A 15,696-nucleotide genomic window follows, 5' to 3' on the forward strand; every position below is an offset into this window, starting at 1 on the left:
ACAGCAGGGAGGGTTGTCCTTCTGAGGGGTCCTGGGGATCAGGAGGGGGACTTCTGGACCCTGACAAGTGTGGGTCATAGCTGTCCTTGCAGGAGTCCTCCCTGGGGGGAGTCATTACCTCAGCCCTGGTCCAGTCTTTGAACCTTGATGACTAGCAGCATGACCTGAGGCAAGAACTCTTTTCCCCAGGTCTAAGTCTCCTCAAAGAGTCTACCTTCCACCAAGGTCATTGTCTCACTTTTTGAGTGTTGAAAAATGCAAGCAGCCACCAGATGGCACTGGAGTTTCAAGTCCAGTTGTCCATTGCTTGGGAGGAGGGGGCTCAGAGCCCCTGAACTGGAGCCCCTGGGCTTTTCTAGAACCTTACTCTGTTGCTTTTATTCTTGGGCCCACAGCCAATCCGGATGCTTCCCAGTACTTGGGCTGGGTGATTGCTCTTCTCTTATTTGAGGAAACAAATGAAATGAGGCCTGTGGTCATCACTGAAAACCACAACCCAGGGTCAGATTTTGTGAGTTTGCAAAACATTGCTGCTCAAATCACACCAGATATCACTGGCATGAGTTGGGGGGCTCATTAGCCAGAGGGCCTTCACCAGGAGTTTCTGGAGCTGGAACGTGGGCCCCCACAGAGGAAGGAAAGGCTGTAAGGCTGTCGCAGGCCCCACACTGGTGCCTCAGTTTCCCTGTGTGGAGAATGGGCTGATAACAAAGCTGCCACTTCCTTCACTGGCTTGAGAGATAAGAGAAAAAACAAGAACAGGCTTTGAAAAGCTAGGATATGCTGTATAAAGATGAGAGACTATTTTCAGGAAAAGGGCCCTCATAGAAAGTGTCTCAGTTGGATGTTAAAAGCCAGACTGTTTCTGCTTAGCTGTCTGGGAAAGTGGACAAGGAGCTGAGTCATTAGTCCAAGGGAGGCAGAAAGGCTGGAGCTGCCCATGCTGTCAGAACTGCTATCATCTAGCCTTTTGGGCACCACCCGCATTCTCCTAACACCCCATTGGGAGTATAGTGACCAAATGTAGCCACTTCTCTCAAGCTTTGAATCAAGAGCATCAAAAGTTGATTTGACCTTGGTGGACCCAGAGTACAGGGGAAGACCTTTGGCCTGTATTGTAAAGGCTTCATTAGGCTGAACCATCTTAAATCTTACAGCATCGTGCCCCCGTGGGAGGGACTTTCTGCTCTTAGATGGGTTGATCCTATGGAAAGAACTCTATCTCATTTCAAAAGAGAGGAAACCCCTCTTAGCAGAACTCTTTGATCTCAGGAGTGATATGTAAATGAAGGGAACTCAAATTAGAAAAACAGAAGTGCTTTGGCAAAATGTGGGATGCCATATTAAATGTAGCTAAATTTTTATCATACAGATAAAGCTGGTGTAAACTCCTCAGGCCCAGGGGGTGGGGGGATTTGGGGGAGGAGTAGGGCCTGGTGTGGCTTCATGTTCTGCTTCTCCTGGGCTAGATGAGGATCACGAGGTGGCCTTATAATGTTATCACAAAGGAAGGCCATTGCTGAGGTCATATTTCCCCTCTCCACCAAATCTTGTCTTGCAGTAACTTGTCAATTTCATATTCCAAATCCTTCCTGCCCCCGATCAGATTTTTTTTTAGCAGAACAGCTCATTTAGGGAACAGTGCTTCACAGTGACAACAAGAGGCTCTCTTTGTACTTATGACACCAGTGGGCACTAGATCAGTGCTTCTCAACTGGGGACCATTTTGCCTTTTAGAGGGTATTTGTCAATAACTGGAGACATTTTTGCTTATCACAACTGGGATAGAGGGGTGCCACTGGCATCTGGGGGTAGAGGAAAGGGGAGCTGCTAAATATCTTACAATGCATAGGACAGCATCTCGTCCCTACCCCAACAGCAAAGAATGATCTGGCCCTCAGTGCCACCTCTGTACTAGAGGAGCTTGGGATGCTACTGGATGGGAGTTTGGCATGGTGCTCTTCTCTCACCGGGTAGAAGTACACTGTAGATCATTTTAAATATCTTTGCAGTTCCTGGAGTCGTGTGATGAAGTCATTTTGTTAGAAGATGGAGAGATTTGTGAAAAGGGAACCCACAAGGAGTTAATGGAGGAGAGAGGGCGCTATGCAAAACTGATTCACAACCTCCGAGGGTTGCAATTCAAGGTAACTCTTCACACCTGGATGGGAGGTATGCAATCTTGCAATCTCCAGCCTGGGAGAAGTCCTGTCATGCAGCTTTCAGAAGGAATGTCATTTTGTCCCTAGGATCCAGAGCACATTTACAATGCAGCAATGGTGGAAGCCCTGAAGGAGAGCCCCGCTGAGAGAGATGAAGATGCTGGTACAATCCGAGTCCAAACCACTCCTGTCTTATTGCTCAGGGCTGATGAGCGGAGGCACAGATCTCTCTTTATTTCTCATCCTAGTTTTGGCTCCAGGAGATGGAAAGGATGAAGGAAAAGAACCTGAAACAGACTCAGAATTTGTAGACATAAAAGGTATTTGCTATTTATTCCCTCAGTTACATAGTCTTAAATATTTGTTGAGAGTTCTGGGTAGAGAAATGTGGACACATTGTAAGTCCTTTTGGGGCAGCTAGAATTAATACAGTTTACTGTCATGTGAGCCTTAGGGTTCAACTGCTTGAGTCCAAACTCTGGCTCAACCACTCACTAGTTTTATGAGTTGGCACAAGATACTTGGCCACTCTGATCCTTAGTTTCTTAATCCATAAAATGGGGGAAATAATAACCAATAATAACCAGGTTCTTATAAAGATCATGTGAGAAACTGCACATAAAATGATTAGCCCAGTGTCTGATATACAGTAACTTTCCACAGTAATCATTATTGTTATTAGTTAGAGAGGTCAAAGCAATGCACAGAGATTGGTTAGCAGCAAAAGCACACAGACGAGGTATGGCACACTCTTTAGGGGAAGCACTGAGAAAGGAATGTGCAGCACTGAAGAGACTGGGTGTGAGTACTTAGCATTCTCCTATGTGCTGGGTACCACACAAGTCTGCACAGGCAAAAATACACCCCTGTTCTCAGGATCTCATGGTCTGGTGGGTGACACAGGCAAAGAGATAATCATGGGGAAGCTGGGCTAAAGGTAACAGGAAGTTGGGATGAGCATAACAAGTTGGGGGGGCCTCCCAAAGGTGGCAACCTTGGGACTGGTCCTTCAAGGATATGTAGGAGTTTTCTGGGGGGCACTGTGGTGAGAAAGTGGGGAAGGGGGAGAATTTGGGGGCGGAGGGCAGGAATTCCAGGAAGGCAGGGAGAAGAGATGGGAGAGATAAGATAGGCCTGTTGAGGGCCAGCTTCGTCAGGCTCCCTCTTCACTCTAGACACTGTTCCCTTCCACTTCTGCAAACATTCAATACCTGTTGAGCACCTACTCTGCCCCGCCTGGAGCTGGGCACTGAGAGGGCAGGGGTCCAGATCTACTGTCTCTTTCCTCAAAATGCCTTTGGTGGCTTTCCAAGTTAGAGCTCTGTTCCTCAACTAAAAAAAAAAAAAAAAAAAAAAAACACCCTCAGTATACTTCGTCAAATTTAAGATACCATCCATTTTAAGATCACCATCGTTTTATGTACCACTTAGAAAGAAAAATCTCTGCCAATTAGATGATATGGCATGCTACCGAATGGAAGGCACATCCTGATTTCAGAGATGTTAAAATGTGAAAAAAAAAAATGTGAGTCTTTGAGTCGATGAAATTTGGCACCATTAATGGTGCTTGTGACAAATGCATGCACGTTTGGAAAGACAACATATTTTTATCACTCTGGAGGCGGCCAAGGCTGAAGAGAGGTACCCACCATCTCTTCCACTCCTTCCCAGGAAAGCTCCAGGCTACCCAGGATGTGAAGTCCTGTGGAGAAAGTAAACCCTGCTTCTCTATTTCTCTTCACCCCCTTTCTCTGGATGGGAAACTGAACGTGAGAAATCACATATTCTGAAAGCTCTAGGAGGGGAGCCAGTTAAAGGTGGCAGTGCCCACCACACCTGGCATCAGGGCATTTTCGAAAACACAGCAAGGTGAACAGAGTACTCCTGGCTGGGCTGGCGGGCTGCAATGGGATTTGACTAGTTCCCTTTGTTCTCCAGGATGTCTTTCATTAGGCTCCACCGATCCACTGAGGCATCTCTCTGATGTTGCAGGCCCAGAGGGAGACACAATGAGAGAAAGTCAGGCCGAACATTTTCAAAGAAGCACAAAGGTTCCCAGGCAGAGGGTATAATAGTGGCTCTATTCAGGGCAACTTTGAGGTGTGACAGCTCTCCCTTTCATAGCAAGGTGCCGAGAGCCTGTGCTCAGGGACACCCCCGTGTCTAGCTCTATTTATCTCAGTGTATAAAAGCCATGTATGGTTTAGGATTCTGCTTTGGAGCTGACATTTTCATGCTTCTGCATTGAAGGGAAGGAAGGGGACAAGTACTCAGTTCTGACTGTCGGGAGCTGCTTTAGCCAGCATCCCTTCACCTCTGGATGTGCTTTCTGTGAGAACTTGACAGTCCCTTTCCCTTCCCTTTGGAAAGTGGAGAGGACTTGGAATCACCAGGTGGAAGGGATCAGGAGTCCATGCAGCTGCTGGCCGAGGAGGATGCCCTGAGGCATGAACTCTGAGAAGACAGGAGCCACCTCCTTCTGGTTCAGTAGTTGCTGTGGGCCCCGTGGCACTTCAGTGCATGCAGCCCACTCCCAGCTGTATTCCTTTGCCTGGGGGCTCTCCCTGCAAGCTGCCAGCCTCCTGTCAAGCTAGAAGCACTTGGGGGAATTAACCCCCACAGGGAGGAGCCCTCACCCAGTGGCCAATGGGATTTGTAGAAATAGCCTGTATCCCTCTGGTCAGGTGAAAAACCTGCGAGGTGTGTGTCCCACTCTGGCTCTGACACGTCTCAGCAAGGAGTTCAGCACTAGTTGTGCACGGGGTCACAGGCTTGATGAGATCCCTTTTACTGTTGCCTTTCCTATGCCCTAAAGCTCCCGAATAAGCTGCATGCCTTCATATCCTTTTCTTAGGAACTACTTCTGGGGGGCAGCCTGGGTGGCTCAGTGGTTGAGCACAGCCTTCAGCCCAGGGCATGATCCTGGGGGACCCGGAATCGAGTCCCACGTCGGGTTCCCTACATGGAGCCTGCTTCTCCCTCTGCCTGTGTCTCTGCCTCTTTCTCTTCGTGTCTCTCATGAATAAATAAATAAATAAATCTTTAAAAAAAAATAGAAGCCTGGGCTGAGCACAAAGTAGGTGCTTAATAAATATTTCTCAAAAGAATGAAAGCCACCTGTCATGAGGATCGAATAAAATAACCCAATAATGGGCAAAAGTGTGTTGGGAATTTCAAAGCGGAGGACAAATGGAAGGAAGGGTGAAAACTGCCCCTGTTGGGGGTGCGGGTATGCAGGAGGGGTGAGCCTGACCCCCTGGGCTACAGGTGCCACAGGACTTGTGTCTGTCTCCGTAGTTCCTCTGCACCAGCTTGTCCAGACTGAATCCCCTCAGGAAGGAACCGTGACCTGGAAAACGTATCACACGTACATTAAGGCTTCTGGAGGTTCGACATAAAACAACGGGTTTCTTGATTTAATTTGCATTTAAAAATCCTTTCTCAAACTGTTGGGTTCACGTTTTATGATTTCCTTAACAATTACTCCTTTTATGCTAAAGCTGTTTATCAATGCCTTCTATTTTTTTTTTCCACCTGAAGTCTGATAATACAGCCTTTTGAATGGAATCACCCTTTATCCCCATTAAAGCTGCCAGACTCTATTTATTGAAGCTGAGTGAGCAGCAGCGTGGACCAGCCATGGTTCCTCCGCACCTCGCGGCCTCTTCTCTGAGTGCAGCAGCAATCCGCTCATGGCCTGCCTTCGGGGCACAGTTCTCATCTCGGGGTGCAAAACTACCTTACAGTTTTATTCCCTGTCTGCTCAGCACGACTGGGTTTTTGTTTGGTTTTGAGGAATACCGAGTTACTCCTATTAAGGTGCATATTGGTGGTTTTTTTCAATATATTGGCAATTTGGACCCATTTTCCAACCAGGTAGAACACATGTCCCCTGGAGGTTCAGAGTCCCAACACCCAGACTTGTGAAAGCAGCCAGGAAGGTGGTTCCCAGGGGAGGGGGCCCTCTTCCTGCGGGCTTTGAATTTTCCATCAAGGCTGGACCCGCTGCAGCCCCCTCCTCTGTAACCCCCCTGGGCCCTCTCCCCTCCTCTTGCAGGGTACCTTCTCTCTCTCTTTGTGGTGTCATTTTTCCTCCTGATGATCGGCAGCTCTGCCTTCAGCAATTGGTGGCTGGGTCTCTGGCTAGACAAGAGCTCACAGGTGAGTTTCCCTTTGGCATTGGAAAATGTTGAGTCAGTGGCTGGCAGAGAGCACAAACGCCCCCAACACCACACGATGAACCTACCGCTGCCTCTTCCGCAAAGTTGAGATAAGTTGCCTGCACAATTCAATTCCTGAAATTCCCTTTGATGGGAATGATGGGAATTTTTTTTTTTCTTTTTTTGGTGCCACCTTTGGATTTTAAAGGATTGGCTAAATAGATTGTGATGGTGCCAGGCAAATGCAGCATGTCCATGGAGCCATGCTTGTGTAGGATTGTCAGTGAGGCACCTCTGAGGACGGCCTTTCCCTGGAGGGGCCAGGGAAACCTAGCATGGATTTTAATCCTCCTGCCTCTGAACAGAAACTGACATCTTACTGTTGACACTGTCAGATGGCAGGGGGTTCCATGTCTCTCTGCTCTTCAAAGTCCCTCTACAAGAACGGTACATGCAAAAGCCAGACTCAGTCCCTGGTCGTGCTGCAGAGCCACCGTGTATCTTTCTCAGACACTGGGTATTTGCCACCTGAGGGTCTCCTCTAGACCAGGGCCTCTCCTGGGAAGGACTGATAGTTCTGCTCTTGCTGGAGCTTGCTAAAAACTCTCCCAGCTTTTGGGCAATGGTTTCTGAGCTTTTCTGGAGCCCCTGGGAATGCTGTGGGCCCATCCTGCAAGATAACATTTTGGTATAGTTCTGTTGTTATGACAACCAAAATGGGAAAGCACTGGGGAGATGTAGGTAGGGGAGAGGTCACTACAGCTCTTGGGAGGTTGGCACAGCTTCCTGAGGGCAGTTCTTCCCAAATGGAGAAGCCAGTGGGTGCTCTGCACTGTGCAGAGAGTCATCTCTGGAATATCCCCCAGATCCTCCCTGACACATGAAGAGCTCTTTCCTTAGGGACCCCATGGTTTCTGGCCAGGATGGAACCTCCTCCTCCTAGGTGTGGTGCTTCCCCAGTGGGCCAGTGCCATTGGCTAATTGAGCATGCAGCAGTGATAGTAGACCAGGCGTTTGCCTCCCCCCTAACCTCCCACCCCGACACTGTGGGCACAACCTCTTTTCAAGCTGGGCCTTTCATCAATTAGCTCCCCAGGGATGCTTTTGCTTTTATGGATGTTCATCCATCAGCTGTCACCTCTGGTTTACATTTCCGCTATTGCTATAATCAGCAAAATGGCATTTAGAAGAAAGATGCTTATTTGCTCCCCAAAGGCAGTCTTGACTTTCAGCACATGCCTCAGAGAAAGATGAAGCTGCCAATTTCTCAAGAGGAGGGGATGGCCTCTCCCCAGAAAATGTGTGTTCTCTCCGCAGCAGGATGAAGCAGGAGGGAGCCCTGTGGTTCACCAGGCTCCCTTCTCCCTACCAGGGACTTCAGGGCAGTAGACCAGTGCTGTCCATGATACTCCTTGAGAAAAGGAAAAAAGAGGGGACTGTGGGGCTGGCCCATCCTACAGAGAGACCCCCTATACCTCCCCAAAGGCCTGGTGACTTCTGCTAGGGAGGTTCCTGATATCCTGTTCTGTATGGGCTGCCCGAGGGCTGTTGAGCCAGCCTCATGGAATCTGGATTTCCTGTGCTTCTATAATCTTCCTGGCCCAACATCACCTCTTATCTCCTAAGACATAGTTTGCTTCTGGGACAGAAGCTATCCGGCCACCCTGTGCCCTGGCCACCTTGTCTGCTTTACTTGCCCACTGACTGTGCCGAGTCTTGTAAGTCAGATGCCCTTGGAGGCAGGTAGCCCAGCAGGAGGACCCATGCAAAGCTCATAGGTCTTCCAATGGAAGTGACCTGATTTTGCTACCTGCTTCATTTTTTTGCAATTTTATACCTCTTTTTAGTTTCTTCTCCCTGGAAAGGTCCTCTGGCAAATTCTCACATTCCTGATCGTTTACCAATTCTTAGTGCTTTTCTAATTTTTCTCCAAAGATGACCTGTGGGCCTCAGGGCAACAAGAGTGCATGTGAGATTGGCGCAGTGCTGGCAGACACCGGGCAGCATGTGTACCAGTGGGTGTACGCAGGGAGCATGCTGTCTGTGCTGACATTTAGTGTCATCAAAGGTTTCACCTTCACCAAGACCACATTGATGGCATCCTCCTCCTTACATGACCACGTGTTTGACAAGGTACTGCTCCCAGGAGCTGCATGCAATTCCAGCATTTCCCGAGCCCCTATGATACATCACGCACTGTGCTGGGCTCTGGGCATAGACACAATGCTCAAGGAGCTTACTCTTGAGTCTGAGAAACCTCCTGATATCTACTACTAACAGTGAAGGCAAAGTCCAGGGATTGTAGGGATGGGTCACGGGCTCTCAGGCTAGACTGGGGATGGAATGAAGGTGGTCAGGAAGGTTTCCCTGAGGACACTGCCCGGGAGCAGACATGTACAGGCCCATAGGCCATCTCCAGCTCCAAAGAGCCCTGGATATGCCAAGGCCCTCAAGAGGTGCTTCTGGCCATTTTCTCATTCCACTGCTGCGGTAGGCAGAATTGACTTATTTTATGATTTATTTTATTGCCAGGGCCCTGGCCAGAGCGCACAGATGTGGTTCACACTAGGTAGACAGATGGTTTTTATTGCCCCAGAGCACAAAATACCCCCCTCCTCCCAAGGCATCTCAGGCTGCATCCCAAGTTTGGAAGGAGGTCTGACCTGCAGGGCTCTCCCTGGGACTCCACACAGAGGCTGAAGCTCTCCATGCTCACTCTCATTCATGGGAGCCACAAGAATGAGCAGCATCCTCACTTTCCCAGGATAGCCTGGGATGCTGTGTTGGACCCTGGGAAAATGCTCGAGCCGCTCAAAGTATCCCAGCCCCTGCAGAGTGGTTCAGTGTTTCCTAAATACACACCTTGACGCGGACTTTCGGATTTTATCCACAGATCCTAAGGAGCCCAATGAGCTTCTTTGACAGGATGCCCACTGGCAGACTAATGAACCGTTTTTCCAAGGACATGGACGAGCTGGATGTGAGGCTGCCATTTCACGCAGAGAACTTTCTGCAGCAATTTTTTATGGTGCTGTTTATTCTTGTGATATTGGCTGCTGTGTTTCCTGCTGTCCTTTTAGTCCTGGCCGGCCTTGCTGTCGGCTTCTTCATTCTTTTACGGTAGGTTGATGCACTGTTTAAAAAGGAGCACATGAAACCTTTATGCACAATGACCCAGTAGTATCAGGTGATGCTAAATCCTTGCTATCTCCTCTGAATGGGGGAGCATATTGATTTTTACTACTGACAAAATGCCAGGTGCTACACTCGGAGTTTTGCATTTTAGCCTCAGAGTAACCCTGAGAGGTGGGCATGATTGGGAGTTTAAGTCAGTGGTCCTAGGCGGGGAAACTAGTCACCATGGTTGCTGCCTCTCTGCTGTAATATTCTCAGCCTCGGAGCTCTCTCTGCCATCCTGCTGTCAGAAGCAGAGAGAGACCAGTCCTTAGTCCCTCGAAGCTTTGGGAACTGGCCCCCACTCTAACTGCTGGTATGGTTAGGGAAAGGCCTCAGGCAGCTAGGCACTGGGGAGTCATGCTGAGGCTGTGCAGCTTTCCCACTTCCTCACCCACCTTGGAGGGAAGCAGGAGGTGGGACTGACCCCAGCCCAATCTTGGGGTGAACTGGGGTTCTCAGCAGGCAGTGTGGCCCATTGCATAAGGCCAAAGGGTTGGAAATCAGAGAAATTTGCACCAGAGCCCCAACTTTACCGCAAAACCACCTGGAGGGCCTTGGGGAAGCCAGAGAAATACTGGAAGCCTGTTTCCTCATCTCTAAAGGCAATCATTAAAACATATACCTCATCTATGCCAGGGAGTCCTTGTGAGTATCAAATGAGACTGTAGGGCTGTAAGTGGCTTATAAACTAGTAGCGGAATACAGCTGACCCTAGAACAACATAGGTTTGAACTGCAAAGGTCCATTTATATGTGGATTCTTTTTTATATATATATATAAATACAGTACCATACTATAAATGTATTTTCTCTTCCTTATGATTTTTAAATGATGCTTTCTTTTCTCTATCTTACTTTATTATAAGAATATAGTATATAATACATATAACATAAATATATGTTAGCCGACTATTTGTTATTGGTAAGGTTTCCAATCAACAGTAGGCTATTGGTAGTTAGATTTTTGGGCAGTCAAAAGTTATACGTGGATTTCCAACTGTATGGGGGAATCAGTGTCCCTAACCTTTGTGTTGTTCAAGGGTCAACTATACAACGTTATAGAAACTTTGAGTTTTCATAAGACTCAACAATATGTTTATTATGCTCCTAGATGTGCCAAATTTTGGGCTGGACACCGAGGGTCTCAAAGAGGGTCCCCCAGTTGTAAAGGATTCAGCCCCAAATCTTGGACCTGCCTCCATCTGTAAGCAAGTTTGTTTTCATCCAGGGACACCACACTCAGAGCTGAGTTTTAGAAATAACACTTTGGTCACAGTGTGGAGGATGGATGGAGCTACAGAAAGATCAGGACCAGGGCTATGGGATGAGAGACTTAAAACGTAGAGTCTGAATGAGAGATGAGACAGGTGGCAGTAGTAGGGGACAGAAAAGAGGGGTGGATTTGGGAGCCACTTCTGAGATGGTCTTTAGGGTTGGGGGATGGGAGAGGCGAAGGATGAGTCCAAGAAGGGGAGTGATGCAGGTGTTATGGGAAGGGAAACAATTTGGGTAATCAAGATTGTAGGCTTACTTTTGGATGTTTCAAATCTGTGGGTCAAGTCCTCAGATGGTGCCAATAAACAGTGGGAAGGGAAGGGAGGGTCTGGGATGCACTGGGGCTAGACAGATGGACTCTGCATCCTTGACTTCCACACAGGAGCTCGTGTGATGGTGGGAACTAGCATCAATGCCCCGGGCTCTCTCTTTGGTCTCCCACTATTTCCCTGGTGGCTCCAAGAAAGGTCGTCACATGGCCTCATTGTCCAGCCTCAAAGGTTTATTGTGGTGATCCAATAAAATACTTTCTGCAAGTTCTTTGCAAAGATATAGCATATCTTGGATACCACTTCTTAAAATGGGCTCCTTGGCTTGGTGTTCATTTTTTGTAATCCCTGTGTTTGACCAACTATTGTTCCTGTCTGTTCTCCACTTTATGCTGTTGATTTACTTAGCAAAAGGTTTTTCTCTGCTCTGCATCCCTACTTCTTGCTACAAAGACAGGCCAGACCGTGGCTGGCTATAACTGAATCACCTAAATATTTCCAACTAACTCACTTGAGCTCTAAGCTAATGAGGTTTTCCTTCCTCTCCCCCGGGTGAGTTTTAGCTGAGAGTCTGGAGGGCAGATTAGATTTGCTGTCATGGGCCAGCCTGCCAATGTGCATGCCTGAGGGCAGTAGTCTGGCTCTCAGCAGGGTCCTGGAGCTTCAACACCCAGGGGAGTTGCATCCTGTGGAGGGGTTTGGTTCTAAAGTCAGCTCCTGAGGCTATGATTCAAAATTACCTTTGAAAATGCCTTTAGAAGACCATGCATTGGCAGTTGAAACACCAGATTTTCCTCCAGAGTTGGAACAGATCACTTTTCCTTTAGTTGGTTCCCAAAAAGTGGTTGGCTTCTATTAGGAACTGCATTGTATGAAAATTTCTGGTCTTTAAAGACTGGAATCATATCTCCTGCAGTAAGACATTCATGCTACAAGAAGCATTCAAAACTGAAACCACAGCAAGGAATGGCACACATTTCTGAGGCTCCTTCCTGATTTTTTTTTTTTTTGTGGTAGTTTTGTAGTTTCAGGTTTTTATTTATTTATTTTATTTTAAAAAATATTTTTATGTATTTATTCGTGAAGACACACAGAGAGAGAGAGAGAGAGAGAGGCAGAGACATAGGCAAAGGGAGAAGCAGGCTCCATGCAGGGAGCTCGATGTGGGACTTGATCCCGGGACTCCAGGATCATGCCCTGGGCCAAAGGCAGGCACTAAACCGCTGAGCCACCCAGGGATCCCGTTGTTTCAGGTTTTTATTTAAATTTCAGTTAGTTAACATAAAGCATAAAATTAGTTGTAGAATTTTAGGTGTAGAATTTAGTGATTCATCATTCACATGTAACACCCAGTGCTCATCACAAGTGCCCTCCTTAATAGACATTACCCATTTAATCCCCTACCTCCCCTCTAGCCACCCTCAGTTTGTTCTCTATAGTTAAGAGTCTGTTTTATGGCTTGCTTCCTCTCTTTTATTTTCCCCCTGTGTTCATCTGTTTTGTTTCTTAAATTCCACATGTGAGTGAAATCATATGGTATTTGTCTTTCTCTGACTTACTTCACCTAAAATAATACACTCTAGCTCCATCCATGTCATTGCAAATGGCAAGATTTCATTTTTTTGATGGCTGAGTAATATTTAATCATATATATATATATATCACATCTTCTTTATCCATTCATCAGTCAACATTTAGGCTCTTCCATAATTCAGCTATTGTTGATAATGCTCCTATAAACATCATGGTGCACGTTTCTTTTCAATATTTTTGTATTCTTTGAGTAAATACCTAGTAGTGCAATTACTGGGTAGTTCTACTTATAACTTTTTGAGGAGACTCCATACTGTTTTCCAGAGGGGGGGCACCAGTTTGCATTCTCACCAACAGTGTAGGAGGGTTCTCCTTTCTCTGCATCCTTGCCAACGTCTGTTGTTTCCTGTGTTGTTAATTTTAGCCATTCTGACAGGTGTGAAGTGGTATCTCATCATGGTTTTGCTTTGTACTGCTCTGATGATGAGTGATGTCGAACACGTTTCCATGTATCAAGAAGCCATCTGTATGTCTTCTTTGGAAAAATGTCTATTCATACCTGAAACACATTTCTGAGACCCCATCTGTTCCACAACTGGCCTGTCCTAGAGGAGAGTGGTGGGCCAACTCCTTTTCCCTAGTTAGATGACACCCATCTGACTTAAACTGTCTTGAGTGCATAGTCAGACCAGTGTGTGCTAAGAGTGAGCCCTCAGAGACCCTACTTTGTGGCCCTTTTGATTTCTCCACAGCATTTTCCACAGAGGAGTCCAGGAGCTCAAGAAGGTAGAGAACATCAGCCGGTCTCCCTGGTTCTCCCACATCACTTCCTCCATGCAGGGCCTGGGCATCATCCACGCCTATGACAAGAAGGAGGACTGCATTAGCAAGTGAGTCCAGCGCGGGGCCCACTCCAGGGCTCCCTACTTCATGCTTCACTCTGGATGGGAGGTCACAGGAATAGATGACTACTCTGGCTCTGAGAAGGGAAGTCTGGGATGCTGGGGACTTACTGTAGGTGAATTGCTGGCAGAGTCAAGAAGAGTAGTCTAAGGCACTAGGCCTTTCTTCCTAGTATCTGGGGCCCCAAAAGTGGTGCGCTCATTCAATGACAACCTCAATATGTGAATTTATGTGTTTTATCTTTTGCACTAGAAGTTAAATGTTTCCAATTCAGGAAAGTAAGAGAAAGCAGAAAAAAGAAGGAAAAAACAATCACCCACAGGTCCCCAACCTAAATCTTATTAATATGTTCATTTATTTCCTTCTACTCTTTTCTTTTCTCCTATTTCTTAAGTATTCATAATCATGTTTGCTTCATTTTATTGTTAAATAACATTTTTAAATGTTATATTTCTCATAAAAAGAAATTTTAAAGACCATATTATGTTTTACTTGATGAATACAGCACTTTCTTTCTCTTTAAAATGTGGGGAATAGATAAGTAAATTTCTCCGGAAATTTCTAGCTCCAAACTTCTAAAATACAGAAGGAATTATATCAACCATATAGGCTCATTGTGGTAGCAAAGACTTCCAAATTTTAGGGGCTTAATACAATATGGGTTTATTCTTCTTCAAGTCCATTTTGTAATGAGAGTTCATAGGGCAGGGGAATGGGCTGTTGTTCTACCTGGGCTTTTCCAGCCTGAGGGCCTTGGGGATTTTTTCCAGAATCCTCTGTGTCTAACTGGAAGATAAGGTGAGGAATGGGTGCAGGACTCCTTGGGAAATTTTTATGGGTTAACTCCAATGAGGATACTCATCATTTCTGCACATTCATTGGCCAGACTTCATTCATACAGGCTGGTGCAAGGGAGTCTGGGAAATGTAGTCCAGCTGTGCATAGGAGGAAAAGAAAAGGGAGTTTGGTGAATCTATAGCAGTGAATCTGCCACATAGGTGTTCCATTTTGTTTTGTTTTGTTTTTCTTCCATATTTTTCTGCCTTAAAAACCTAACACACACTTCAAGTTTGAGTCTAATTCTCTCTCTCTCCTTACATTTTGCCACTCAGGATCTTGGTGTAGACTTGGCATTCAGCTTGGTTTTAGTTCAATCAGTGGCTATGCTATTCCTAGTTTAACTTGAATGTCATCTGTCAAGAGTCCTGCATCACACATGGACCCTTCCAGTGTCCATGGAGTCATTCATGGACTTACTCATGACAAACAAAACAGATACAAGCATTGTCTTCCTGCAAATTATCGTCCAAGGTTTCCAAGGGAATCCTATAGGACAGTTGAGTCCTACAGGACTGATGGGGTCCCTTCTTTTAATACTTTCTTTCCTGTCTGGACTTTCCAGAGGGCTTAGGCTTCTGACATGTATTGCTTTTGTCACCAGATGGAAATGCCATAGCATTCAATAGTGACTTGAGGTCAAATTCCTATTCAATCCTGGCCTTCTGTTTCTTTTGTTCCTGTGCAGTCTAACCAACCACACAGATAAGACCACCCATGACTTCTAAGTCACTTAAACTGTAAACTGGATTTGTAAGCTTTATGGCTATAGGATAGAAGCACCATGGTGTTTGGAAGAATATTTTGACTAAGCTCTGGGGAAAATAGAGTGGAAACAGAGGAGGGGGGTGTTGCAGGCTGTCGCATAGCTGGTCAGAGGTACTTCCAGGCAGAGTCTTTTGAGTTTTGGACCTGGATGGAGCAGCAATGCCTGAGGATGGTCTTGACTGAACCAGTGGAAGAATCTTAACTTTTTTGGGGTTTAAACATTGAAAGGTTTTAATTTTTTTCCCAATGATTTCTACCAATTGTTCTGATGAAACCCCTTTCCCAATAGGTTAGGGGAAACTCAGTGGTAGTTGAATTTGATATCTCTTGTGGTTAATTGTTAGTTTGGCCCAGTTAAAAATTTCAATCTTGAATGTACAGTTGACCCTTGAACTATGCCGGTTTGGTGGTATCAGCTGCCTTCCGCACAGTTGAAAATCTGCATATAACTTTAGGCTCCCCCCAAAGTTAACTACTAGTAACCTACTATTGGCTGGAAGCCTTACCAATGACATAAGCAGTCAATTAACACATATTTCATGTTATATGTAATATATACTATATTCTTAAAATAAAGTAAGCTAGAGAAAATAAAGTGTTATTAAGAAAATGG

At 46.2% G+C, this 15,696-nt stretch overlaps 1 protein-coding gene across 14 annotated transcripts in view; it reads left to right on the plus strand.

Moving 5' to 3' along the window:
* The window catches only part of ABCC12 (ATP binding cassette subfamily C member 12), an 82,731-nt gene that overhangs the window by 50,970 nt on the left and 16,065 nt on the right, over positions 1-15,696 (plus strand). For 11 of the 14 annotated variants that reach the window (XR_005355838.1, XR_005355839.1, XR_005355841.1 and 8 more), the window contains 9 exons: positions 2,013-2,147; positions 2,250-2,325; positions 2,411-2,482; positions 5,460-5,549; positions 6,220-6,323; positions 8,258-8,455; positions 9,216-9,442; positions 10,610-10,702; positions 13,328-13,465. Coding sequence is in view for 9 of the 14 variants with exons in the window: in XM_038531126.1 (XP_038387054.1) it covers positions 2,013-2,147; positions 2,250-2,325; positions 2,411-2,482; positions 5,460-5,549; positions 6,220-6,323; positions 8,258-8,455; positions 9,216-9,442; positions 10,610-10,702; positions 13,328-13,465 (1,133 nt within the window). In the remaining 5 variants the exon portion in view is untranslated. The remainder of the gene's footprint in view (positions 1-2,012; positions 2,148-2,249; positions 2,326-2,410; positions 2,483-5,459; positions 5,550-6,219; positions 6,324-8,257; positions 8,456-9,215; positions 9,443-10,609; positions 10,703-13,327; positions 13,466-15,696) is intronic. The other 3 variants (XM_038531129.1, XM_038531130.1, XM_038531128.1) reach the window with 2 other exon arrangements.

The sequence above is a fragment of the Canis lupus genome, chromosome 2 (assembly GCF_011100685.1).
Source record: "Canis lupus familiaris isolate Mischka breed German Shepherd chromosome 2, alternate assembly UU_Cfam_GSD_1.0, whole genome shotgun sequence".
Taxonomy (NCBI): domain Eukaryota; kingdom Metazoa; phylum Chordata; class Mammalia; order Carnivora; family Canidae; genus Canis; species Canis lupus.